General features: G+C 58.4%; 1 protein-coding gene across 3 annotated transcripts; it reads left to right on the top strand.

The window, feature by feature from the left end:
• The first annotated feature begins 450 nt into the window (after nt 1-450).
• On the top strand, nt 451-27,183 carry LRRN1 (leucine rich repeat neuronal 1). 3 transcript variants are annotated; one of them, XM_036219492.1, is made up of 3 exons: nt 451-894; nt 12,190-12,428; nt 23,932-27,183. In XM_036219492.1, the coding sequence occupies exon 3, from the start codon at nt 24,206-24,208 to the stop codon at nt 26,354-26,356; it is 2,151 nt and encodes a 716-aa protein (XP_036075385.1). In that variant the 5' UTR covers nt 451-894; nt 12,190-12,428; nt 23,932-24,205; the 3' UTR covers nt 26,357-27,183. The 3 variants fall into 3 exon arrangements, with proteins under 3 accessions (XP_036075385.1, XP_015988673.2, XP_036075386.1); XM_016133187.2 differs by lacking the exon at nt 12,190-12,428; XM_036219493.1 differs by lacking the exons at nt 451-894; nt 12,190-12,428 and adding an exon at nt 1,306-1,416.
• Nucleotides 27,184-27,394: the final 211 nt, after the last annotated feature.

The raw sequence follows: 27,394 nt of genomic DNA, 5'->3' as shown, positions 1-27,394 counted from the left end.
TGTGCTGCGCCGAGGGACCCGGCCCCGCTGTGTCCGGCTGCCCGGGCGCGGGCTTTTATGTGTCTGTTTATTTTTGGTGTGTCTTTCGCTGAGAAGCGGCCGTGTGCTCGGCCCCCCCTCCCCCCCCGGCCCCGCCGCAGCCGGCCGCCCCCCGGACAAAGCGCGCGGCCCTCGCTCTGTGCAGCAGCCGCGGCGCAGGGCGCCCGGCCGCCGAGACCCGCCGTGCGGCGCCTTTGTTGGGCGGCCACAGATGGGGCTCGGCACGCGGCCCAGCGGGGTGGGGGCGGGGGCCGGGGCCGGCGGGGGGAGGGGCGGGGGACGGGGGCGCCCTGGGCGGGAGGGGCTCGGCGCGAGGGGCGGAGACCGCCCGGCAGCCAATCGGCGCGCAGCCCGTCAGCTGACCGCCTTTGCTTACACCAGGTGCACGCCGGCTGCGGGCAGCACAAAGCGGGGCGCACCGCGGGCGCCGGCGGAGCCGGGAGGCAGGCGAGGCCCGAGCGCCGGCGCCGGCAGCGCCTTGGGGCGGGAGAGGGGCCGCGGCACCAGCCCGGGCGCGGCGCCCGCGCGGCGGCACCCCCAGAGCCGCGGGCGCCTTCCTCCGGACCTGGCGGCGCGCCGCCGCGCCCTGCGCACCCCACTTCTCCTGCCCCCCCGCCCCGGCCCTGCCGGCCTCCGGCCCGGCCCCGGGCAGCCGGATCGAGCCCGGGCCCGCGCGGCAGCTGCCGCCCGCGCCGCCGCCTCGCCTCGGTCCCGGTGCTCGGCCGGGCCCCCGAGGAGCCCGTGCGCGCTGCGGCTGGGGAGGGAGGCGCCGCCCGGCCGGTCCCCCCGCTCGTCTCCTGCCGCCACCGCCGGCGCGGTTCGTGCGCACCCGCACCCCGCCGGCCGGGCCTGGGGGTAAGTGCGCTCGGCCGGCCGCGCCCGGGCCGCGGCGGGAGGCGTGGGCTGCAGCCCGGGGAAGTCGAGGCGAAGTTGGCGGGGGGCACCGCAGCAGACGCTCCGGGCCCCGGGGACGAGGGGCGTGGCCCCTGGAGCGGGGGAAATGACGGAGTCGGGGACACGGGCACCTAGTCACCCCCTGCTCCCCCAAAACCCGTAGGTCGTTCGCAGGGGCGGCCAGGCGAAGTGGCCAGAGGCGGCCAGCCCGCTGGTTCGGGACCGGCGCGCGGGGGTGGTGCGGCCGGAGCCGGGCGCGGAGCGGGGCCGGAGCGGACGGGGGTGGCGGGGGGCCGAGGTCGGGGGGCGGGGGCGGCTGGGCGGGGGCCTTGTGGGTGAAGGAGGGGGCAGGGGCGAGATCCACAGAGCGTACGGAAGCGCGAGCGTCGCTGCGGTCCGCTGGACTGTCGCCTGTCCGAGTGCGGACAAGACCTCGCCCTACGCCCGGAGCTCGGGAGGCCGCGGGGGATGGCGGAGTGTCAGGTAAGTCCCCGTCCGCCCGGAGAAGCGGGGTTCGCGTGGGGCCCGCGCGCCGCCGGCGTGTGGGGCGAGGAAAGTTTGCCAGCGAGTGTCCTTTGTGCTGCGCGGAGGGGGTGCGGGCAGCCGCGGCCCGTGCGTCCCCGGGTCCCCCCCACCGCGGCCCCCAGCGGAGGGGGTCCCCGCCAGCCCCGCCGGGAAGACCCCACCGCGCACTGGGACAGGTGCTAAAACGGGTCCCCGGCCATCGCGAGGGAGCCCGCCTTGGGGCGCTGCCTGGGAGAGTCGGCGGGGGGACCTGGCCTGCTAGGCTCAGCGCTGGAGCCCCGATGTCGTGAGCGAGCCCGCGAGTGAGTGGACCACGGGGGTAAATGGTTCCGAGGCATCAGAGCCTCGCGAGCAAAGGCCCAGAGAACGGGAAAACGGACCCTTCTCTAAATCCTGCCGCCGCTGGCGTTTTTAACCCCAGACCCAGGGCGGTAAAAGGGGGGTTCAGTGAGGGAGGTATTGCTGACTTGCGCTTGGGCTTGTGGGGTTTTCTGAAAGACAGTGTGATGTTTTGTTTTGCAATTTGCTTTACCGCGACATGCATGCCTGTGACTTCATTTTTGAGAGTGGAAAGTTCTGGAGGGTGGTCCCTTCTGTGTAAATCCGGAGGAGAAGTGCTGTTGTTGGCTCTGGGGCCAGGTGTGTCCCGGGGTCTCTGATTTGCATGCAAATGTGAGCGAATCCTGGCAGATGTCCGGCCTCGTCCATTCACAGGAAGGAATTTGAAAAGACAAGGAGTCTGTAGTTAACAATAGACCTTAAGAAAATGGAATAAGGCCGCTGTGTGACTTTCTGTTTAGGAGTTCCCTGCCTCAGCTGACACCTTCAGTCGAGAGCCAAATTCCCCGAGGGCCACTGTACCGAAAACTCAAAGTGCTGCTTGCTCTCTTTACCTGGCCGCGCGTGTGCCTGCGTGTGCGTGCGTGCATGTGTGCGCGTGTGTGTGCATGTGTGCGCATGTGTGCGTGTGTGTGTGTGCGTGTGCGCTGGATGTTCTGAGCTAGTGAGGAAAATGTTTACATGAGGCAGACGGTAGCTTTAACCCACTTGTGATGAAGCGATTTCTGAATTGACCCCTCGACTTTTAGAGTTTTGTTTTTGGGGTACGTGTGTGTATGTGTGTGTGTGCGTGTGTGTGCGCACGCGCTTTTAGAAACGCCACCTCCTGCTCACATTTGTTCTCCATCCTCAAAGATCAACAGTGTAGGGGGAAACAGTCGTACCTGATCGGCCCGAAGATCTCACTAGAATGTTTACTGTCCAGTCACAATTATTTTCGTTGTTAAGGCACCAAACTTCTAGAACTGCAGGTGACGAAAGCAGCAGGGCCCTAGTCCCCTGAGAGGTTCTCAGGCCACAGGACAGAACAGCAGATGGCCGGCGGCGGGGGGGCCGGGGGCGGGGGGGTCATGCAGTGGACCCGGGTGCCGGGGCGGCTGCCTTGGCTAACGTTGGCAGACCTCCCTCCGCTGCCTGCCTCCAGCCTCCTGGGGCCGCCGAACAGAAGGTGGGTGCCATGGGCACACGGGAGCCCCCAGTGACAAGCCAGCCTAGTCTCCAGCACCGTCAAAGGGAAAAAGGACCGATTGACAGAACGGCGTTTGCCTCTGTCTTCTATAGTGTCACTAAAAGGGACATTAAAATACACCCCCCCCCCCGAAAAAAAAAGACAACATTGTGCTGAGGGCTCAGTTTTGAGGTTACTTTGCTATTTTACTTGTTTCCTAAGTTATTTTTGCTGATTCGGTGACTTTAACATGTAAGGCAGTGTTTTCTAGGAGGGGAAAAAGTGAGTTAAATTTAAGAAAATGTCACAGGCAGCATTACATTTTCTGTCTTAGAGGTATTGAGAGAAATCAGAGAGTAACAAATCATTGTCATAAACTCTTACGTGACGGAAGCCTGGGATTCTGTCCTCATTACAGACTCGAAGGCTACCCATAACATACACTTGACATTTCTAAACTATGTGATAAACCATTTTATGGTAAAGTTATCACCTAGGTGTTTTTGAAACAAACCGGGCAACTTTAAAATGACCACAGTCTCACATTTGCGAGGACTTACCTTTGACGATCGTCCTGCCTGAGTGAGACCTTCATTCTGCTTGTCCAGTGAAAGGGAAGGTCAGAGTTCTTCCCTGGTAAATAAAAGTAACAAAGTAGCCATTAGAAGATCATCACTCTGCTAAATAAGACCTTAGGCCAGATCTGACCGCAGTCTCTGGTTCTGAACGGTAACATGGGCAGCCCCGGGTAGCCTCTGGAACCCCCAGAAAAGCGAGGGGAGAGCCACCGCCGGCCTCTGGTCAGACCCCGTGACGGCTGGCTTCTCCACCTGAGCCGCTGAAGAACTTTCCACATGTTCTGAAGGAGTGACGCCTGGTAGGTACTAAAGACAGTTAGCCTCTCTGGAGTTACAGTGTTACTTCCCACGCCAGCTGGATATACCTGTAAATAATCAGAAAGGTGGGCTTTTGATGCCACCCTAAATAAGCCCTCAGACATAAATAAAATATGATAAATTATAGGAACCGGGTGCCATTTTTTACTAGACTTTCATGATGCTTGCTGTCTTGTAATTTATTTTTAAGCTACAGAATAGCAGTTCGTGGAATGATTCACTTGAACACTAATGTAAGGTTCTCAAATATTGTGTTTAATTTTTCAAAATTATTATGCTGAGCATCTATTTTGGGTTAAGCCAATCTGGAGATAAAGCACATTCCCTTTTAGAATCATATTTTGGTTTCTGGGAACAATGGAAGTATCTTTAACTCATGAAGAGAGCTTTGATTAATATTTTATCCAGGATGAAATTATAATTATATAGATGAAGCCAGCAAAACATGTGTTCTCTCTTGTGTTGGCTCAAAATGCAGAATAGAAACAAAAGATAAACCAGTCTATAAAATTCAATACTGCAGTGGCCAAGGGAACCGTTTATCCTACAAGTCTTCTGAAATATAGTTTGCTTTTTAAACTCTCTTGTTCGAGCACGTTACCATTCACCTGCTCTGTGGGTCTCTAACAGGGTGTAGCCTCCACGTCCGGAAGCATAGTCGCATGCATAATCAATGGATTAACGTTGCACTTACAATACACGGTGAAATAACATAGGCTATGTCTCCAGACTTTATGGCCCCATAGAGCTGTTAAGTATATTATTCGATAATTAAAATACACACCATTTTATGTTGCAGTGTTTTAAAAAAGAAACAGCACCTTGCAGGCGTAACATATTTTCACTCTTTGAATATTTCCTAAAGGTCTGGCACAGGCAGGAGGCCATTAGCAGTTTTAGCCGTTATTTGGTTGGGCAGGAAGCTACTAGTCACGGCGAGTCAGTTTCTGAACGCTCCCCGCCGACCCTCAGTTAGCCCTCACGTGCGACATGGCGGGGTCGGGCGAGCAGGGTGGGAAGGACCGGCACGTTCACCCGCGAGGTTGCTCGGAGGTGTGCGGAAGCTGCGTCCCCAGCACCACCACTAACCCGAGCGCAGAACTTGCTGGAACCGTCGTACTTACTACACTGACAGTCGCTGCCCAGGAGCTGGGCTCACGCCTGAGAGGATGCACCCCGCAGGCCGTCAGCGCGGCGTGGGGTGCCCCGCACACGCCCTGCCGTGCGGCCTAACTCAGGACTGGACGCCGCTGTCACGGGGGGACGTGTGACCTTCCATTCACGCTCCGCAAAGCCCAGGGGCTGGGGCGCGATGTAACAGCTCTGATTAATATAAACGAGTTGTCATTTTCTGACCCGGACCTTCCTGGCTCACGCCGGTGATGACACGGGCGGACGCCACAGCTGTCCCCTCATGTGTGTATGAAACACACTGGTGGCATTTTCTGGTTACCGTAGTTACAGGGACAATATCCATGTGCCGTGATGTTCCGCCGTGTGAAAGGATTCTGTGGCAGAGACTCCGTAGCCCTGGCGGCAAAGGACAGCTACGTCAGGTGTGAGGACTCCATCCACCGGCCGCTGCGTTCCGGAGCCGGCGTCGCGGTCGTGGGAGCGGACGGCCGTCCTGCAGGCCTGTCCAGCCTTCGGCCAGCAGCGGTCCCCAAGGGCGGCCACTTCAGTAGTGCCCACCCCCTGCAGGAGGCTGTCCCTTAAAGAGTCATTTCAAAATATTGGCTCTCATTTACGATCGCCTCCTGTGGCATAATGTATTAGCAGAGTCATTTTTGACTTACACAGGAAAAAAAAAAAAAACCCTGGACGGCACCGGTATTGACGCCTAATCTCAGTAAGACCTGAGAGACAAAAAAAAATCAGTCTGCAGTATTGAGCGGCAAGGACAAAGAGAGTCTTCGTTTAGGAAAACCGAAAAAGCCTGACAGAGAAAGAAAGGTTGCTTAATTGGTTTCATGCCTATAATTTTCCCCTCTAGAAAAAATGTTATCACGGCAATAAAGAATACCATTAACCTGCATTGTTATTTCACAGTCGTAATAAGTCCTAATTTGCATCCCTAATAATCACTGCAATCAAGTGCCGTAGAGGGAGCAGGGGGAGCAGGCGTCGCTGCCCGGCTCTGAGGCCGGTGACCGCGTGGGTGACCCTCCGCGGTGTGCTGGGAAAGGCCCCGGGCTCGCTCTCTGCCCGAGACGCCGTGACACAGGTCCGGGGTGCCCGCCCTTCGCCGCGAGGCGATGCTCGTGGCTCCGGGGCCCGCAGCTACGAGGTTTTTGTCATCCTTAAAAACTTTTTCTCCCCGCAACATGGCAACTTCCCACCACCTCTGCAGAGCCCTCGTGACGGAAGGAATTTTACCCGGGAAAGAGGGAGCTGATTCTGATCATGGGGCACGTGGTCGCCCAGTAAATACACCCCGAGCCCCAGCTGCGTGCCAGGCGTTACGGGGGGCACTAAACCCCAAAGAAACTCGCCGGAGTTTTCCGCAACGTGCACCGCACACCCTCCATGAGCGTTTTGTTTCATCAACCCCATGTTCTTCTTTGAATATTTACTGAGTGCCCGGTGTGAACAGGGCGCTCTGCCCCGTCTGTCCCGGAGGTTCCCAGCCAGGGGCGAGCTCGCTCCCCCGGGGACATTTGGCAATATTTGGAGACATTTTTGTCAGTATTGTCACCACTGCGGGGCGGGGGTGGGGGCTGCTACCGGCATCCAGTGGGCAGAAGCCAGGGGTGATGCTGAACATGCTGAAATGCACAGACCGCAGACGGCGACCGCGTCCGAGTCGGCAGCGCCCACGCCGGCAGACGCCGGCTCTGTCCGCAGTGAGGTCCGGCCCCGGAGGGGTTCCGGAGGGGAGACCGGCAGTGATGCGCCGTGAACCCACGGAGCGGGCCACCGCCTGGGACACAGGTGTTCGGCGGGACACACCTCTAGACCTGACCTCAGGGCACACAGCGGCGCGGACCCCCGGTCCCCCGGTCGAGAGAAGCAGACTCCTCGGGCTGGTCGTGGGCTCCGCACTGAGCCGGGGGTGGGGCTCGTACCTCGTGGGCCTCGGGCAGAATGCGGAGCGCCTCGAGGCTGCCAACGAGCCGGGGTCGGAAGGGAGGCAGGGACGGCGCAGGCTGCGTCGGGGGAAGACGGGCCGGCGAAGCGGACGGCGCCGCGTGTTCGGGGTCTTCCGAGTGTGCAGGGTCCTGACCGTGGTTCTCGCTCGACCCGTAACATCAGGACACCGACCGTTACCAGTCCTCCTTGGTCACGGTAACCAAGGGTCAGAGCCGTGGAGGCTCAGCGTGACCTTGGACGAGTCGCCTAACCATCTCCAAGGCTCAGCTGGGGGGAGAGGAGGCTGCACGTCTCCTCCGCTGGCGGGGTTGAGGCCGTGCCGTCACACGTGGAGCGGAGGACCAGCAGGGTCACAGGGTCGCAGGCCCAGGCTCCCGGCCCCTCCCAGACCCCGCGCCCTGCCCTCCGGCTCCAAGGCCGCTTCCTGGACCAGGTGGTGATGTGGGGGACTCAGCCCTGCAGCTCCCAGGTCACCAGAGAGACCTGGTCCCCGATGCATGGGTTAGGACGTGTCCTGCAGGAAACCTTAGTCTGGGCTCCCTAGGTACACGAGTATGACCAGACCTTCCCTCTAATATCTCAGGCTGACCTCAGGAGCTTAAGAAAACATCCGTGACGGGCTGGGAAGGAGGGTTCGCGGGGGGCGGGCGGCAATGCGGGGGCGAGGCGGCGAGGTGCCCCAGGGCGGCGGGCGGATCTGGGGTGATGCTGCCCAGGAAAGCGGGGGCAGCGGCACCGCGTTCTGGGCTGGTGCTCGCCGTCCCCGTGGCGAGGCTGTCTCGTCCGCCCTCCCGAGGAGGATGGCCGGGGTCCGCGCTCGTGGCACCGCGACACGGTGCCTTCCACGCCGAGAAGCTGCCCTTTCCGTGTCCGATGCCCAGACCCGCACGTCCCCGTGAGGTTTGGAGAGATCCCCCGCTTCAGGCCCCGCACGCGGCTGGGGGGCCGCCGGGCCCCCTTCGCCTCCGCAGCTCTGTGACTTCCGCCCACGAGCGACAGTCTGGTGGGCGCCGGGCCTGCCCCACGAGCTTCCAGGCCGGGGACGCGTCCGCACTGCCCGACCACGACGGGGCCCCGGAGACGCTGGCCTGACAGCCAGCTCCGTCCCCCACGGTCCTCCCGCGGGTGGGGCTCTGTCGGCGCGGGCTCCGCGTCAGGCCGAACCCCGAAGGACCAATTAGCTTCGCCGTGTCCCGCGGGACGGCCAGTCCCTGGAATCCCAGCTGGCCGCCTCGCATACTCATGGAGTCATTCTCACCTGGGAGGCCAGGTGAGACACCTGTGTCTCTCAGAGCCATCCGAAGGGCAGCACAGAACAGAAGCCGAGTGAGGACGTTTCGGACGGCTTCGCCCTCAGGACGAGCAGTGGCGTGACCCGCCCCACACTCCCGCGCACTAACTCTCCTGTGGTCCACACGGCTCTGACGTCAGTTCCCGCTTGCAGCTCGGGAAACGGAGGCACACAGCGCGTGAGTGACTTCCCCAAGGCCGCACGACCAGCGTGCACTCAGACACCTGTCGGCTGGGTGGATGAATCTGGGTCTGCCTGGGAGGAGAGGGTCCTGCACCCAGATCCCCAGCGGACGGCAGCCCTGCTGTATCGGCCACTCCTAACAGCCAGCTCTGTGGCCGCGGGTGACGGATGAAGTCCCGAGCTGGTAGGTGGCAGAGAAGGAACGTGAACTTGGGTCTCTCTGACTCTCACCCTGCGCTGTTAAAGTCCCAGGCTACGCCTCTTCCTCTTGAATTGCAGCTATAAAACAAAAGGGTTGGACTACACCAGCTCCCAGCGTATCCAGCTCGAAAAACCCTATAATTAATTCCATTATTAGAGTCAGGTTTTTGGGAAATAAAGCAAGGTGTATTTTTTTACTTGTATTTTTTTGTTACTTAAAAATTCGAAACCTAGCTTGATATTTTTATTTATTTAACCAATCACTGAATTAGCCTTTAAAATGATAATGGAATTATTAACAGCATATTTTTAAATCATATTCCGGATAAACCTAAACAGTTGGAAATGCATCCTTAAAGACCGCATTCTCCTAACCATCACCCACACCGTTTCTGAAACTTCATAGATGGTTTCTAAAAATTAAAAAGCACCTTTTACACAGAAAAAAAAAAAAAGGCAGAAGTAAGATGAGTAATTTTGATAGAAATTACTGCCTTTGACATTTGCAGATAAGTAGGTGGCAGAATCTGATGAAAAGTCCTGAGCGACGGCCGGACCGGCCGGCACCGTTAAAACCGGCCCCCGGTGCTCCCCGGGACCCTTCGGCCGGGTGCAGGCAGAGCCTCGGAGCTGCGCAGGCCACAGCTTAATGGGGCACAGCCCTGGGCAGGGCTGAGCGGGAGCAAGGTCATGGTCACGGTCCCGGCGGCGGGAGAACGGGTTTCCGAGCTGCGCCCCGCACTGTGGTCTGGGGGCGCTGCAGAGAGCCATGTGCGCCCCCCGCCCGGGAAACGGGGCGATGACAGGGTCTGGCCCATGGAGCCCTCGGACCCGGTCGGCGAGATCGGGCCCGGTGTGTGGGGGGGGTGTGGCCTGTGCAGGCCGAGGGGAGCCCTTGGTGAGGAGCGGCGCCCAGCAGAGGTGTCTCGATGTCGGGACCTGCCGTTTCTGGCTGCTGTGGCGTGCGCACTCCCCGGGGGGTCGTTCGGAGGCAGGCGGAGGATGTTAAGGGGCGACGAGAGCCGGTGAAGCCAGCAGTGCGCGTGGGTGTCACCTAGGGCGGCAGACCCCCAGGGAGCTTTGGGTTTGCGCAAACATGCACGAGGAGGTCGTGAGGCTTGGACAGGACTGGCAAGCAGGTTGGAGCCCGTGTCCGGGTCGTGTTCTGTATCCGCGCTCCCTTCTTCCTCTGGAGGTTCCGTCGCGCCTCTGACCGTAAATCACAGTCCCCGTGCCCAGCCAGACAGCAGGTTTGGTCCCGTCCCCCGGAGAGGGGCTGAAATCAAGACAGTCAGATCCCACAGAACGGAAAGCCTCGTCCCTCTGGATCCGCGGTCACGAAGCCAAGTGGCCGGGCCGGGCCCCTCTCCTAGAAGGACCGCCGGCGCCCGTGAGGACCCCACGAATCGCGCCCTCGATTCCCGGTGTCGTCCCCTTCGTGACCCCCTTGTCTCGCTGCTTCGTCGCCCTGCAGGGCCCTGGGTGGGGGCGGCAGGCGAGGCCTCAGCGCAGTACAGCCGGGACTCCCCCCGGGGGCAAGGTCAGTTACAGAGCAAGAGGACGTCACCAGGCGTCACCGGGGGACCCTCAATGAGACCCCGGGGGAGTGGCACAGGGACTGGTCGCTGTGACCTCGCCTCTGCCGCCTCCGCCTGTGGCAGCCAGCAGATCCAGCAGATCCTCATTTGCACATGAAGAAGAGAATCCAGACGATAAGTGCCCTGTTCTCTTCAAATTCTTGAGAGAACTTCGTATTCATCGTCTTGTTTAATCCTCCTAATCGGAGCCCCCCGGTGAGTAGACGGCTGCATTCACAGGAAACTGGAGATGGCGACACTCTCGACATGGGCCAGCGCCACCCAGCCGGCCACCGCTGCCCACCCTCGTGGGCCCATCAACAGCGTTCCTCAGGGTGCTGAGAAGAGCACCTGGCAACGCCGGGAGGCGAGGGGCATCCCTACTTTACAGAGGAGGAAGAATCAGGGTCGAGGCAGTCACGCCGTGTCTCGGGGCCGGTGAGCGCGTGAGGCCGGCCGCCGCCAGCCCAGTTCTCCTCTGGGCCGAGTGAGTCCCGCCGTCCTCGGCCGCCCCCGCCGCCTCCTCCTCACCCTCACGCCCAGCGGAGCTGTGTCTTCTCCTTTAAGGGCTGTTTATCTGCAACACTGCACCACCACCACCAGACAGCTCCCGAGGGAGGAGACGGAGCCTTCCTCAGGGCCTCGGGTCCCTGGCAGCGGGGCGAGCTCTTGGCACGTGGAAAATGCACTTAGCAGATAGTCACTGAAGGCGGAAAGGGATCTCCATGGCGCAGCCTATTTCGTTTTTGACCTGCTGCTTCTGCTAAAATATGTTTACAGAATTGTTTCCTGTAGAGTTTGGAAGAAATGAGCAGATCCTCAACCTGCACCATACTCAGCGATGTTAGCGCATCACAGTAGAGAGGTTATGAGGAAAGTTGGGGGTGCTTGCTCGATGTTAACGCAAAGGAAGTGCTGGCAATCAGAAGGTACTCGTTAGATGCGCGTAGAATGTCGGACGCTGTGAGAAGGGTGACGGGGGTGAGGAGAAGGCGAGCGTGGTGGCCTTTCTGCCCACGACGAGCCGCCAGGTGCGCGCGCGCCGGGGAAGAAGCAACACAGAAACGAGCTCCGTGATCCTCTGTGCAAACTCCACAACGAAACAGGAAAAAACAAGACGGCTCAGACAAGACAGGTCTGGGTTTGAATCTCGGCCCTGTCGCGCACTCGCTGTGTGATCTGTGACGACGCCACTGATCGGAGCCCCGGGCTCTGCCGCCGGAGGACGAGTCGGAACCGCGGCACACGCGTGACACACGCTCGCTCGCTCCCGTCAATCCGAAAACACCGGCAGCGTCACCTGTGACAAGCTGGGGGGGCGGCGAGCAGCAAAACGGGTGCCGTGCTCCCTTCAATGCGGGGACCCCACGAGGGGCGCGGGCCATGCGGGGCTATTCCGGGCGGCTGCTCGGTGCAGACACCCCAGCCCCCGTCTGGAGGACGGGAGGGGGCGGCCTGGGCGCCCAGGGTGCGGGGAGAGCTCTGTAAGCCCAGGACCGGGGACGGGGAGGGGCTCTGCAGGTTGGAGGAAGGGAGGGGGGTGGGGGCAGCATGGTCAGGACGGGACAAGGAGGGATCCCCAGCCTCGGAGCTCCCGCCCCGCCCTCCGAGGCGCACATGGAGTGGCCCAGAGCGAGCGTTTGCATTCTGCACGGATGAGCCGGGACGAGCAGATCCGGTCCGGGAAAGCGGGGGCAGCAGGGCGTTCGAACTCCTGGAGGGACAGTCGCAGGGGCAGGGGCCCCGGCCGGGGCTCGGGCCGGGCTGAGTGGCAGGCCAGCGCCTGGGCGGCTCGGCCTGGCAGGTGCCCGGCCGGCAGCTACGGGGCGCCCCAGCAGGTCCTTCCGCGCGGCCTTGGGCACGGCGCTGCGCTCCGGACTCGGGTCACAGATACAGTGCCCGTGCTCGAGGCCAGCTCGGTCTGCGCTCTTATTTTCTGCTTTCCGTTGCCTTTTTCCCCCATAATACGTTTTCCTTTCGTGGTAGGTGAACCCCAGAGTAAGACGCTGGCTGCCTGGCAGCCTGCGCTGCCCACAGACGTGACTGTCAGCAACGCCGGGCTGGGAAATCTCAAAAAATTCGCTCCCGCTTCGCGCGCAGACGCCCCAGGGGCCCCGGGGGCGCCGTCTCCAGCGAGCCGTCCGCCCTTCGCCCCAGCTGCCAGGGGCTGAGGTGCAGGAGGCGACGGAGGCCGAGTCCGCGAGATGCTCCAGGAGAGTCAGATGGTAATTTCATTAGGGCACTAACGGCCATAAAACTGCGATGTTATCGATTGGTCCTCCGTGGAGAGAGCTACTTTTCTGCCAGATTTCAATGATTATGGTTCGAAATACAGAGATCGTTTCGGCGCTGAGTGAGCGCGAGCCCCTGTAGTAATTCGTTTTAGCTCCATCTTCGTATTGACATCTAACTAAGTTCGGTCACTGTCACCACATAGTCATGGGGGGGGAGGGGGGTGCAGCTAACGGCAGGACGCAGCGGGCCTCCACGCATGCGCCGCGCCCAGGCCACGCGCCCTGGTGCCCCCGCCCCCGCCCCGCCTCGCTAACCCGCCTTCTCCTCCGAGCCGCCCGGGGTCCCAAGTCTCCTGTTCTAGGCCTTTCTGAGAAGAACATCCACGTTTCTCTCTGGCCACGCCCTTCCCCCCCCCCCCGACTCTACTCTTATGTACCCAAGTGCCTGCGGGATACTTTCACCCTCGAGATCACGCCACGGGAGGGCGGAGGGGAGGCAGGGGACTTGGGGTGCAGGACGGGCCGCGGCTGTGGAGGGGGCGCCATGGCCCCCCGCGCAGGGAGGGCCCCTCCCCCCACCCTCCGGCCGCACCCCACTTCCCAAGCTCTAGCGCTCACGCGCCGCCATGTTCTGGAAACAGTGTCATCGAGGTCAGCCCCCCCCACCCCTGCTGTCATCGCACCCCCCCCCCCTCGGAGCCCTCGCCGTCTCCCGGCCCCGCCGCCGCCTCTACCGCGTGCTCCGCAGGGGCGTCCCCGCCCGCATCACCCTCCCTGAGCTCCACACGCGTCCTGCCCCATCCCCTCCCGCCTCCCCCACCCCGGACCCCCGTTTCCCCGCACCACCCCGCCTGCCTCACGCACGGCTGGACGATGGGTCGCGCCCCCTGGATTCAGAGCCGGGCTCCCAGGCCCCCGGCGGCGGAGTTTGCGGGGCGCCGCCCAGTGCTCCCCGCCCCCCCCGCCCCCCCCGCCCCGTGCTCCCCGCCCCCCCCCACGCGCTCCCGCCCCCGCCCCGCGCTCCCGGCCCCGCCGCCCCCGCCTCGCTGCGCGTCCGGGGCGCCGGTCGGTCCTCTGCCGTCCTAGCCGGCTCGGGGCGTCCGTCCGTCCTGCGAGCTCACCTTGACCTTTCTTGTACGTGGTCCCCTCTGAAACGCACGCTATTTGCTCCCTCGCGAACCACCCTGTTTCCCGCTAGGTCTCTGACCGGCGAGAGAAACGAGAGAAACCACCTCTGACGCGGGGGGCCTGGCGCCCGCTCCGTCCCTTGGTCTTGAGTCCCGCCCCTGCCTCGGGGGACCGCAGACCGTGGGGCTCACCCGCAGTGGGGCAGCGCCCGCTCCTCGCACCCGGGCCCGCCCTGCCGCCGTGACACCCCTGGCGGGCTCCCCAGAAACAGAAGCCCTGACGGCACCCCACGCCAGCTTCTGGGGTGTAAACACGCCCACCGCGACCAGCACGAAGCTGCTAACGCCCTGTCTCTGAACTTGGGTCTGGAAAGAAATGTCCACGGTTGTGGACTGGGCGCCGCTTCCCGCACAGCCCGCCCTCCCCGCGGACGCACCGACTGACCCCCACCCCGCGTCCACCCCCCTCCCGCCCCAGAACTGCTGCTCTGCAGACTCAGGCCCATCTCTGTCACCTGCGTGGGCATTTGGACCAGTCCCGAATTGCCCGCCACGTGTTGATGGTGATTCTTCGTAACCCCGAAGTGTCTCTCAAGCATTACCATGGGTGCCACTTAGATTTTTGACACTTAAAATCCGTGACGCAAAAATCAGCTGCCTGTCCACGTTTTATGCCAAGGTGCCAAAGCTTACTGTTTCACGTCGCTTAATTCCTCAAGAAAATAATTATTTGCTGATATTCCATTTATGTCCTCATTATCCTCATTTAAATATAACTTGAAATAACAAGAAACCACCATTAAGATATACTTCTCCATTATTACCCTTTGAACATTCCAAGTTCCAATTGTGTCCCCTTAAATCTAAAGCTCAACAGACAAGTTTTAAGGTGCTTGTTAGTTCTAGATAAGACTGCACTGCGGTTTACTGTAAAACGTATCATTTTAAGAAATAACCTTTTTATTTGGCCAAGGTTTCTAAGAAGCGACTTTAATTTTGCTTCATTAAAAAAAAAATGATTCCTATATTTAAAGTTCAAAAAGTAACTACGATTTCTAATAGAAAACTAGGAGGTAAGGGGATAAGATGATTTTATGATAGTGTCGGCTTACTTTATGCTTTAATGGTTATGAATGGCAGTGAGCAAAGTCGGCTGAAGTTACTATTTTTATGAAGAAACCATAGAAATCACTGACATATCATTTTAATGTCCTCCGCTGTCCCTTTGTACCGTTTGATGACACAAAGCCTCAGCCGTGTGATTAAGGACCATGCCGCTAATGTCCTCAGGTGGACTGATGGTTACAGGTCACCCACCGTACTTGGAGTACTGGCCCATTAGTCTCAAAGGCATGCTAGCATCGGCACCACGGAGAAGCTATAATAAGGAACTATTTCAAATTCAGAGGCGGCTTTCACCTGATGTTAATTTACCAAAACAATTTAAAAACCCGATTACCAGAAACCTTAATTAACTAGAATTTTCCCCCCCCCCTGGAGTCTACTTCTGGGGGGAAAAAAAAAAGAGAGAGAGAAAATTGGAAGAAAATAAGTTAATAACCAAGACTTCAGATTTGGGGGGGGGGGGCGGGAAATCCAATATCAGTTCATTAACAGGGCCTGAAAGAGAAATGTCTCTAAATAAATAAATAGAGAACCACCCTTATCAAAGGCAAGAAAGTGGATATTAAAGATTGAAACTAAAAGCTTTCTAGGAGACCCTCAGCGACCCAGAGGATTACGCTTGCAGGGCCGTGAGCCGGGCCTTCTCGCCCCCCGGGGGTGCGCGCTCTGCCTGTCGGTTTTCCCGTGTGTGCGTTGAGGGCTGCGCTGCCGCGGTCTCTGCTGGAGGCCCAGGGCGGCGGTGAAGGCGGCGGTGTCGCAGAAAGGGCCCTGACCTCAGAAATCCACAAGCCTGGGTTTCGCCTCGGCCCCCCCCCCCCACCAGCTGGCTGTGGGGATCCGGGTTGAGCATCACTCTCTGAGCCCCAAAGCCACTTCTGAAACACGAGTGACCACACCGAGCTCCGCTGGGAGCTGCGGGAGCCCGGCACAGGCGAGCGCCTCGCGTGGAGCTGCCCGTTCTGCGCCCGGCTCCCCGGCCCTGCCTCTGGCCGCTGCGACACTCCCTTAGAGAGACGCACGGACCCCACGCCTGCAGAGGGAAGGTTTGAGCAGACAGGCACGCTTCTTACTCTTCATCCTTCCCCAGTGACGAAGAAAATCGAGTTCCTTGAGTCCTCATTAGAACAAACGGTTGTATGAAAATCGTTTAGAAAAACAACTTGAAGCCAAGTTTATGCCAAGAGCTCAGGGGCGGATGGCTTTGTTTTGCTTCTTTGGAAACGGCGGCGTTCTGTGTAAAGACGATGTGTCTGAGGAGTGGCCAGGCTCAGGGCAAACGCAGACGCTCACCCGAACGCCTGTCGACGAGCTGCGGTGCCCCGGCTTTTATGCTAACGACACGTGCGGTTCCACAGCTCCATCTCCAGACTTTAATGGCACGTGTTACTGCGGAAGGGCCGTGTTCTTGACATTTTCCCAGTCTAAGGTTCAAACGGCACTCGGTGTTCTAATTGGCAAATTCTAAGCAGTCGGACTATTCAGAGAAATATCACGAGGTCAGAGCTGAAAGTACGGGCCCCACCTTAAATTAAGGACGTCGGACGTCTTTATTTTTTAATAAGAATTTTGTGAAAATGTCAAGATAGGTAAGAAAGATTGCTACGGGACTGAAAAAGTATAACAAAAGAACAGTAGAGAACACTCAGCAAAGAAAACAACAATAAATATTCTGAAGTGGGTGTGCAGACGTCGGCCGTCTTCTCGATGAGAAGTGACTGTCTCCACTATGCTGACTTTCGCTCGGTCCTGGGGGAGAGGCGGACCCGCCACGGCCTGACGGACTGCCTGGACGCGGCACGCCTCCTGCGGCGAGGCGACGTCTCCCACGGCCGCTCTGCAGCCTGGATGCGTGATCAGGAGCCCTTCGCTGCAGCAGCCGGCTCCCGGGCCCCGTGCGTGAGCCTGGCGCGGTCACGTCTGCGTCCACGGCGAAGACGCTGAGCGATGTGCCGGGGAGTGCTCACGAAGAGGCAATAGAACAGACGCTTGCCGGCACGTTCCGGCTGCCGAGCCGAGGATTTCGCGTTTATCTGACATTTAATCGTGTCGGTTACTACGAAACAATCGTTTCATAGAGACGTACTGTAGGAGAATTAAAACGGTTCGTAGAAAGGCTGAGGTAAGGGCCCTCCTGGCCGTTTTCGTGTCGCTGTACTTGCCGGTGCTAAAAGCGGGGCCGTGGGGCACCCCCGCTGCGCTTCCTGCTCGCTTGTTTTGCTGTCAGTTTCTCGATTCAATAATGCGAAATTGCTGCTTTACGAGTCCGGCTATGCAAATAGCTCCTTTCTCATAAAGAAAGAAAAAAAAAATCTTTCTCAACCCTACAAAGTGATTTATAGAAAAGAAAATTTTTTTTTCTCATCCTACATCCCTCACTCGTCATAGAATCAGGTTTTAAAAAGGGGTTTGAAAGACCACAGGCTTAAGGAGCCTTCAAACTGTGTCTGGTGTGTGACTTTTCAGAGTATTGGAGGAAAATGATGTTGGCGTAGGGCCGAGGGAGCTGATGGATAAGTCCTAGCCTTGCTCGCCGGGTCCTAGCAGAGGCAGCTGCAAAGATCACCAAGTCTACACGTTTCTTTGAAAACTCGAGACCGGGCCTCTCCCTGTCCGCGAGGGGCACGGGCCACCCAGCCTCCCTCGTGACCGGTTCTCCCGTGTGGCCGGCATGCAGCGGGCAGGAGGGGGCGGGCAGAGCCGGCGCGTCGGCATTCGAGGAGATGAGTGTTCACGGGACGATCGTCAGGGAAGTGGCGGCACCCAGGGGCACCGCGTGGGCTTCCCGGGAGGGCCGGACCGAGGTCCCACAGACCTGCGGCAAAACGCCAGACGCGGACCAGCTCCCGGTCCTGGGGGCGACGAGCCTCGAGCCAGGGCCCGAGGCCCCGGCGGGGCCGGCCGGGCTGCCCCTCCCGGCTTCGGGCATCGCTGGCACACGTCGGTGCCCTGGCTCACGGCCGCGCGGCTCCAGCCTCTCCCTTCGTCGACACGTGGCCTCCGCCCGCGTGTCCCTGTCTTCACAGGCCATCTGCTCATCAACCTCCCTCTTTAAGGACACGGGCCATGTGGGGTAGCCTCCACCACCCCAGGCTCTGGGGTGACCTCACCCTGACTACTCACACCTGCAACAACCCTGTCCCCCAGCCAAGCTCACCGCGAGAGGCTCTGGGCTCGGGCACGCCGACATGACTTTTTTTGGGTGGACACGGTTCCACCTGCAGGAACTTTGTTCTGGGGCGTAGGACTCGTGGCAGGCGCCCTCGGCACGTTTCCCGCGTTAACCCCCACGGGCCTTTGAAGCACCCCACGAGGAAGGCCGGCGACGCTCCCCCGCTCTCGCCGTGAGACCGGGGCGAGCGGCCGGCGGCGGGGCTGGGCTTCGACTCCACCGTCCCTCAGAGCCGCGTCCCGGGCATCGCGGTCCCTCGCCCGCCCGCCCGCCCTCCTCCTGGCGGGGGCGTGGGCAGGACTTCCTGCGGACCCGGAATCCATTTCCGCCTTCGCCCCGATACCACGCGTTGCTAGTTGTGGAATCACTTTTACCTCATTACCTTCTGTGATTATCTTGCCCAAAAATGGGATCTAGAAGCGACAAGTGTTCGGGACAAGCAGTTCGGGCTCCGGCTTCGTCGCCAGGCTCAGGCGGACCGTCTCCCCCTCCACCGGCTCCGAGAGCTCAGCCAGGTCGCTCAGTCTCTGAGCCTCCATTCCGTCACCCACAAACACGGGCGCGGCGGCCCCCGACCCCCAGGGCTGCGGGCGCTGAGCGAAGCCGTCGCGTGGAGCGTGCAGGCCCAGGTCCCCATCAGCTTCGTGAGCCATGACCCTGGCCTTTATGCTCCGCTCGGAGACCAGCTGGGCCTTCGGGCTTCACCCAAAGATGTCTGAAGCCGGACCTGCAGTGTGATGGGTTTGCCTCGGCCCAGAGCGGGGAGGAGAGTGGGGGCGATCAAAACAGCAGGGGGCCCACCCCCTCTTTGTGCACCAGTGCGATCAGCCCGTCCGGGCACACCAGACAGGCCCTGAGGCTTTGTCAAGGAACGGCAATGAGAATAACCACAGGAAGAAAACGGAGAAGACGACAATAAATTGGGGAAAGGGCGATCAAATTTGTCTCCGGGAACCAGGAAAACCAACATGGAAATTTAAAGTGGTTGGCTGAGGAACTGGGGGACTGAGGCCTTTGGGTTTTATTTTGTTCCTCTGCCAACTGACTGGGTCATCTCAGGTCACCCCGGGGACCGCCTAGGGGACCTCCGGGGTTCTGCCTTCCTTGAACAGCAGGCCCTCCGAGAGAAAGGCGTATAAAACGGATGCCTGAAAATGCAATGCTCTTTTTAAAAAGCACTAAAGGAGCTTTCTTCAGGGCAAAGATTCGTACCATAATGTGCTGAGTTTCTAATGATTCATGTTCACATATGGACTATTTGCCAATAGTATTTTAAAATTTCTATCTAATCTAGTTATCAAACACTCTTGTTAGCTAAGCGTTACGGGTGATATTGTTATTACTGTACTTCCGTCATTCAGACATTGCAAACTGGCCAGAAGCTATAAAAGGCCTTAGGAAGCAGATGGGTCTCGTTGGTCCCCACGGGCGGGGTGTTTTCGGATGGCTTCGGGACCACGTGGATGCGCAGCTCTGTGAGACGGTGTCAGGCTCAGCTGACTCCCCCTGCCCGGCCCCCGAAGGCTTTGGAGTTTGAGATTTGGGGCTTAATCGAACTCCATGCCTCCATAACAACGTTTTAATAACGAAAACAGAGGGTGGGGGGTGCGGGAAGGGTAGGATTGCCTCTCTGGAAGCGGCTAGAAGTACAGCTTTCCACGACGCCAGGAGAGAGGTCAATACGGTGACTTTCCGAGATTCCTCTGGGCCTGGGGAGCTGTGACTACGTCTCCTCTCGACCTCTTTAGGACTAAAACGGGACACGAAGCTGCGAGACTTGCTCGAGGTCAAGTAGGAAGCGTGTGCTGACGCCAGAATTAAGAATCCCGCCCCTGCTCCCACGGGCCACCTGCTGCCTGTGATGAGTGACGAGGGTTCCCAGGAATGGCCGCACGCAGAAGAGCCTCAGCCCCGTCACGTGCCTGCGAGAGGGTGCGCAACGGTGTCCCCAGCACCCCGTGGACACTGTCCCAGCCCCGCCCCCTGCCAGCCGCAGCCCCCCACCCCCCGCGGGCCCTCACGCACTCGGCAGGGTGCTCGCCCCGGATAACGTGTGAACGAGGACCGGCGTTTCGGAAGGCGCCTGGAGAAGGATGCCTGAGCCAGCGAGGGGCAGGGCCGGATAAAAGCCCGAGACACCAGCGTCTCTGAACGTAGCCCGCGCCGCCTCGGCGTTCAGGACGCATTCGCAAGACCTTCCCTTCCCACCTCGAAGAGCCCGCTGCGGCCGCTCCCCGTCACCTCGGCTGGTGGCAGCTGCCCACCGCGCCCTGTCACCTCTGCCGGTGACAACGGCCCACCGCGCCCCGTCACCGCGGCGTCTGTGGAAAGACTCGGGTCCCGTAGGAGACACTGAACCCGTACGCACCAGCAGCGAACATCCGTTGGGCCCTGGCTATGTGACAAGCCGTCGGCCAAAACCGTGCGTTTAACATCTCATTCCTAAGTCTCACCACCTGGTTTTAGGATCCACGTTTTTGAAAAAGAAAGAGAGAGAGAGAGAGAAGAGACAGAGAAAAGAGAAAGAAAAACCGAGCCTCAGAAAGAAAGGTTAGCTCAAGGTCGCGGAACCGAACTTGAAACCAGGTCTCTCTCCAGCATCCGCGCTCGAGGCCACGCTGCACCCCAGTTCCAGGTCGCTCACAGACCTTACGAACGCCACCATCAGCCACGGTCCCGCCGCAGAGGTCCGCTCGGCCTCGGGGCCCAGGGGGAGGTGGGTCCTCGGAGCGGCGTCCGGCCCCGCCTTGCTGCCCCACCCCCACCCGTGAGTGTCTGGGGAGAGAACCGTGTGGGACAGAAGGAAATCTTGTGCAAACAAAAAACCCACGTCCCCATTACCCGGGCCATTCCCCAGAGGAAGAGCCACATCGAAGGCTGCGTTTCCCCTGGATCCATTTGGAGGCCGAGAGAGCTGAAAGGAGAGTTTTTCTGAACATGACGCGTGCACCGTGAGCTGGCCACAGGAGGCGGCGCAGACATGGGGCTCGCCCCCGATGGGGTGTTTCTCTCCCCGATGGGGTGTTTCTCTCCCCGATGGGGTGTTTCTCTCCCCGATGGGCTGTTTCTCCCCCCGACGAGCTGTTTCTCCCCCCCAACGAGCTGTTTCTCCCCGCGTCTGGGGGCTCCACCTTCTAGCTCTTCGCGGCCGCGACCGTGGCGTCCGTGAGATGCCAGATGCCTGTGGCCCACGGTTCGCCTGCCCGCACGGGGCACCGCCTCAGCCACGGTGTGCTACTCGGTCTCTGAACCTCCAACACTATTAATGCAAATCGCACCGGCTGAAAATGGAATGGGAATGGTAAACAGCAAAAAAGAGGACTTTCTCCAAACGCCTGTCACGCCCGAGGCGGTCAGAGCGCTTATTCACCCCTGCAGGGCGAGAATGCGACTTAATGGCACACTTGACGAGGTTCCAGAGATTTCTGTGAGCATCTGAGTGCTCACTCTGTGCTGGACCGTTTCCCAGGCTCTGGGCTGAGTCCTCGCGCGTAGATTATTTTATTAGGTTACCATAATTTTCACATATGAAGGATGTATAATTAGCCTTAATTTTAGCCGTGGAAACTGGGACGTAAGGCATTGACGTGGTGTGTACGAGGTAACACCTCTAATAAGTGAAGGAGTCGGAATCCGAAACCGGGTCACCTGATCCCACAGAATGCTCTCTGCAGGCTGACAGCTGGCTGGTTTTCAGCGTAACCGGAATTTACGTAACCATCACATCACTGTGATTGCTCCGTAGGAACTTAATACGTAAGGATTCCAGCCCAAAGTCCTAGGAAATAGTGTGGTTTTGTTAAACCGGCGTCCCATCCGACCTGATGACGTGGAGTTCGCCCACGGCGACGACCCACCACAAAATCTACTTCCTTCACATCTTTATATCCAGAGCAGAGTGTCCCAAACATATCTTGTAGGAGAAGGAAGCCTCAAACGTAACTATTCAAGCGTTGATCGGGCTCTTCGAGGTGGGTGCCCTGCCAATCCCGGGCCTGTGACGTCACGGCTCGCTGTTCAAGGGGGGCTGCTTTACACTGCCACACGCGCCGGGGGCTCAGCCGGTCACCAGCCAGGCATCTCACCGTCGACTGACTTAGTCCAGTCAGCCCGAGGACAAAGCAGTCTCACTTTTTTTTAAAGTCAGTGCCAGCCATTTTTTTTATTTGTTGCAGAATTTAAGATAATTAATCTGTATGTTTGTGATAGACGTTGGCCTGAATTATGATTTACTTTTGTTTCTTATGATTAAAAAAAAAAAAAAACACTCGGTATACCACCTTCCGTTGTGAAGCATACAGTTCGGTAGCGGTCACTCTATCATTTTGTGCAACAGGTTTGTTTTTCCGTCTTGCGAAACTGACGCCGTACCCCACAAACACGGACGCGCCCCCTCCCCGCCCGCGGCCCGCGGCAACCACCACCCCGCCCTGTCTCTGTGACCCCGACTGTTCTGGATCCTTCCTGGGCGTCGAGCCGCACGGGCTTGTCCTCTCGTCTAAGCCCTGGGCTGCTCATTTCATTTGTGTGACGTCCTCGCGGTTCATCCGCATCGGAGATGCGGCAGGATCTCTCCTTTTTCAAGGCGGCGCGATGTGTTGCTTTGCGTGTGTGCCACATTCTCCGTCCACCCGCGAATGGACGTGCGGGCTGCTTCCGCGCCTCTCTGACTGTGACCAGCGCTGCAGCGAGCGCCGCTGTGCAAACCTCTCTTTGAGATGCTGCTCTGAATTCTTTGGGGCGTATACCCAGAAGTGGGACTGCTGTATCGCAGTGATCCTGGTGTTGATTTGGGGGGGGGGGGGAACCTCCAAACTGCTTTCCAGCTACGGCGCACGGGGCTTCTCCACGTCCTCACCAGCGTTCTGTTCTTGTGACCGTGGCCATTCTCGTGGGCGTGAGGCGATACCTCACTGTGGTTTTGATTTGCGTTTCTCTTACGATTAGCGATACTAGGCATCCTTTCATATGTGCATTAGCCATTGTGTATCTTCTTTAGATACACAACCACCTATTTTTTTAATCAAATATTCGAGGGGTTTTTTGAGTTGTGGTTGGTATTTTCGACCCACAGGAGTCCTTATGTATCCTGGACATTACGCCCTTATCAGACTTTCATGAGCGTTTACTATCCATCGGTCACCATGCCAGGAACTCTACCTGGATGCTTTTCCTTCTTGTGAGAATCGTCCGAAGAGAGGGACCTTCCTGACCAACCCTATTTTATGGCGGAGGAAGCCAAGGCCGATATATCCGTGGTCTATAGCTGCTAAGTAGCCAGTGACATTCCTATGAGATTGATGCATTTATACATGTGAAATGTATACACGTGCTTGCGTTTTTAATGAAGACCAGTGGGGTAGTGGAATAGAGTCCTTTTACTGTTTTATTCTGTCAAAATCAGATGTGGCTCTTAGAATGTAAGAAAAACTGATATTGTCCCTTTGTAGTTGTGTTGAATTAGGTTTTTTTCTTTTTTTTATTTTTTTATTTTTTTGCATAAGAATAATTGAGCTAGAAAGGCATCGGCTGGATGTCTACAGAATGTACTATCGGGAAAAGAATTTCAGAAAACAAATTATAATGTAAATAAATAAAAATGAAATTTGAGTCTTTAGTACAAGGCCTTTCATGTTTTGCTTTTGACCTTTTTGTTTATTTATTTTTGGAGGGAGCCATGAATATATGTTGTTTCTAAAGTCATCTTTGTTTTTAAAGAAATGACATCTGTGGGTTTTTCGGAGCCTTCCGAGTAAGTGCGTGTATAGTGTGTGTGTGTGTGTGTCTGTATGCGTGTGTGTGTATGCGTGTGTGCGTGAGCATGCAAGTGTGTCCGGGTGACGATTTTACCCGGTGTTATAAGGGGTCCTGACTTAATTGGAAAGTGGTAACTAGTTTAGTGTGGTGAGTGGACCACAGTACAAGCACCCTGCAGTTGAAAAGCCCGTTTAGTTACTTCGCACATTCTGCTGTTAGATTTGCAAGCGGCCGTGCCTCTCGAACAGACCAGAGAAAGCCTAAGACGCGGGATGTGCGAGGAGTGACCATAACGTCTGTCCCCTGTCGTCCCCAGGCACGTCTCCAGACTGCGATTCAGCCGAGCTGACTTCCCCGCGGAGCCGCAGCCGTGCCCACAACCGGGGGACGGGCTGACCGACTCCCCACGCTCCCTGCCTTTTGCAGACTCCAGAAAACAGCCCCTTCGCACCCTGGAATTCTCCGCCGCTCAGCCACGACTCTGCTCAGACGGTCGTATGTCCGGCTCGCCGTCCCGCGTCTAGCTGCACAGGGCCCGCCTCGCGTTGAGACTCGGGGGCGCCGGGGGCTGCGCTGGCCCGGGAGGCAGCATGGCCAGGGTGAGCTTGGCGCTGGCGGCCGGGCGGCTGGTGCTGGGCGTGCTGGCGACCTCGCTGCCCGCGGCCGCCCCGCACAGCGGCGAGTGCCCGCAGCTGTGTGTGTGCGAGGTCCGGCCCTGGTTCACGCCGCAGTCCACGTACAGGGAGGCCGCCACCGTGGACTGCAACGACCTCCGGCTGACCGGCATCCCCGGCAACCTGTCCAGCGACACGCAGGTCCTGCTGCTGCAGAGCAACAGCATCGCCAAGGCCGTGGGCGGGCTGCAGCAGCTCTTCAACCTGACCGAGCTGGACTTCTCCCAGAACAACTTCACGGACATGAAGGAGGTGGGGCTGGCCAACCTGAGCCAGCTCACCACGCTGCACCTGGAGGAGAACCAGATCGCCGACATGCCCGACCACTGCCTGCAGGGCCTCAGCAGCCTGCAGGAGCTCTACATCAACCACAACCAGATCAGCACCATCTCCGCCAATGCCTTCTCGGGCCTGAGAAACCTCCTGAGGCTTCACCTGAACTCCAACAGACTGCGGGTCATCGACAGCCGCTGGTTCGACGCGACGCCCAACCTGGAGATCCTCATGATCGGGGAGAACCCCGTGGTCGGGATCCTGGACATGAACTTCAGGCCCCTCTCCAACCTGAGGAGCTTGGTGCTGGCGGGCATGTACCTCACAGACGTGCCCGGGAACGCACTGGTGGGCCTGGACAGCCTCGAGAGCCTGTCTTTTTACGATAACAAACTGGTCAGGGTCCCTCAGCTCGCCCTGCAGAAAGTCCCGAACCTGAAATTCTTAGACCTCAACAAGAACCCCATCCACAGAATCCAGGAGGGAGACTTCAGGAACATGCTCCGGTTGAAGGAACTGGGGATCAACAACATGGGGGAGCTCGTGTCCGTGGACCGCTATGCCCTGGACAACCTGCCGGAACTCACCAAGTTGGAAGCCACCAACAACCCCAAGCTGTCGTACATCCACCGCTCGGCCTTCCGGGGCATCCCGGCCCTGGAGAGCCTGATGCTCAACAACAATGCGCTGAGCGCCCTCTACCGGCAGACGGTGGAGGCGCTGCCCAACCTGCGCGAGATCAGCCTGCACAGCAACCCGCTGCGCTGCGACTGCGTCATCCGCTGGGTCGGCTCCGGCCGCACCGGCATCCGCTTCATGGAGCCGCTGTCCATGTTCTGCGCCATGCCGCCCGAGCGCCGGGGCCAGCAGGTGAAGGAGGCGCTCCTGCAGGACTCGCGCGAGCGCTGCCTCCCCGCGATCGCCCGCGACGCGCCCCCGGCCCGCCTGGACGTGGACGTGGGCGCCGCAGCGCTGCTGGACTGCCGGGCCGTGGCCGAGCCCGAGCCCGAGATTTACTGGGTGACGCCCCTCGGGAACAAGATAAGCGTGGAGACGCCGTCGGACAGATACGCGCTAAGCGGCGAGGGCACCTTGGAGATAGCGAGCGTGCAGGTCGAAGACTCGGGAAGGTACACCTGTGTCGCCCAGAACGTCGAGGGGGCAGACACGCGCGTGGTGACAGTCAGGGTCAACGGGACCCTTCTGGACGGCACCCAGGTGCTGAAAATCTACGTCAAGCAGGCGGAATCTCATTCCATTCTGGTGTCCTGGAAGGTTAACTCCAACGTCATGACGTCGAACTTGAAGTGGTCGTCGGCCACCATGAAGGTCGACAACCCCCACATCACGTACACCGCCAGGGTGCCCGTGGACGTCCACGAGTACAACCTCACTCACCTGCAGCCCTCCACCGACTACGAAGTGTGCCTCACCGTGGCCAGTCTCCACCAGCAGACCCAGAGGTCGTGCGTGAACGTCACGACCAAAACCGCCGCCTTCGCGCTGGACGTCTCCGACCAGGAGGCCGGCACCGCCCTCGCCGCGGTGATGGGGTCCCTGCTCGCCGTCATCAGCCTGGCCTCCGTCACTGTGTACGTGGCCAAGAGGTTGAAGAGGAAAAACTACCACCACTCGTTAAAAAAGTACATGCAGAAGACGTCTTCCATCCCGCTCAACGAGCTGTACCCCCCGCTCATCAACCTCTGGGAGGCCGACGCCGAGAAGGACAAAGACGGCCCCGCGGACGCCAAGCCCGCCCAGGTGGACACGTCCAGAAGCTACTACCTGTGGTGACGCGGCGGGCGCCCCGCTTCTGGGAGGAAGGAGCACAAAGACATTCTTGCTTTATTCTGCAAAGTGACGCGTCGAAGACTTTTGTATTTTTGACTTTGCTCGTTCGCGGCAGAGTGGAGAGGACGGGGTGGGCGTTTCCAACTTTTTTTAGTATAGCGTATCGCAGAGTGTGACGCGGCTGGCAGCGTCTCTGGGCTTCCGGTCTGTGTCTGGTTTTTATTCCTCTCGTTATTATAATTATTATTATATTATGACGATTATTTTGTTTTAGTTGTTGTGCTAAACTCAGTAATGCTATTCTAACTACACTGCTCAATACAACGATCGACAGGTCGGGGTTCGCCTGTGCTTTCACCAGGAGCGTGACCCCGTCTTCCGAAGCCATCGGTGGAAAGTACCGCAGCCTCTGAAAAGCTCATGTGCAGTTCCGAAGCGGCATGGAACCTGCTGCGGCAACCTGGTCTGCAGACTCTTCACGCGGGACGCTGAGGCTAGACTTGTTACCCACCCCGAACGATGTTAGTTGACCATACTGTAACGTTGTATCAACTGAATTGAATGTTTGCCTTTGATCATTTACGTTTCTTTCTTTCTTTCTTTTTTTGTAATAGGTAAAGAGGCTTAGGACAAGCTAACAGGCAATAGAAATATGTATATCAGATTTTTTAATGTAACAGACTACATGTTAATTGTTACCTTATTCTTTTTACCTTTAGTAGACACTTTTAAAAGAAAAGACAGTACTTTTGTTGTGTTTAACTCACCAACACGTGGTGTATAATGAAGACAGAACTATAATAAATTAGTTTTGTTCTGATTTTTTAGAACATTTGCAGTGATACATCTTTTACAGTTCTTGCTAGTGGCGGTGGTGAGATTTTTCACACCCCTCAAAACAACTACCAAACTAAATCAGCTACAGCATGATGCTTCTCAAAACTACGCCCTGAAAGTGTTTAAATTCTTTTTCTAAGGGAAGAAATCTCTGTTAATGAAGATATTTTAATGAACATGATTTCTATATTTTAAATATAACTG

The sequence above is a fragment of the Rousettus aegyptiacus genome, unplaced genomic scaffold, assembly GCF_014176215.1.
Source record: "Rousettus aegyptiacus isolate mRouAeg1 unplaced genomic scaffold, mRouAeg1.p scaffold_m13_p_4, whole genome shotgun sequence".
In the NCBI taxonomy this organism is placed as follows: Eukaryota; Metazoa; Chordata; class Mammalia; order Chiroptera; family Pteropodidae; genus Rousettus; species Rousettus aegyptiacus.
Note: the sequence above shows the minus strand (reverse complement) of the source record. Positions and strands in the feature narration are given on the sequence as shown.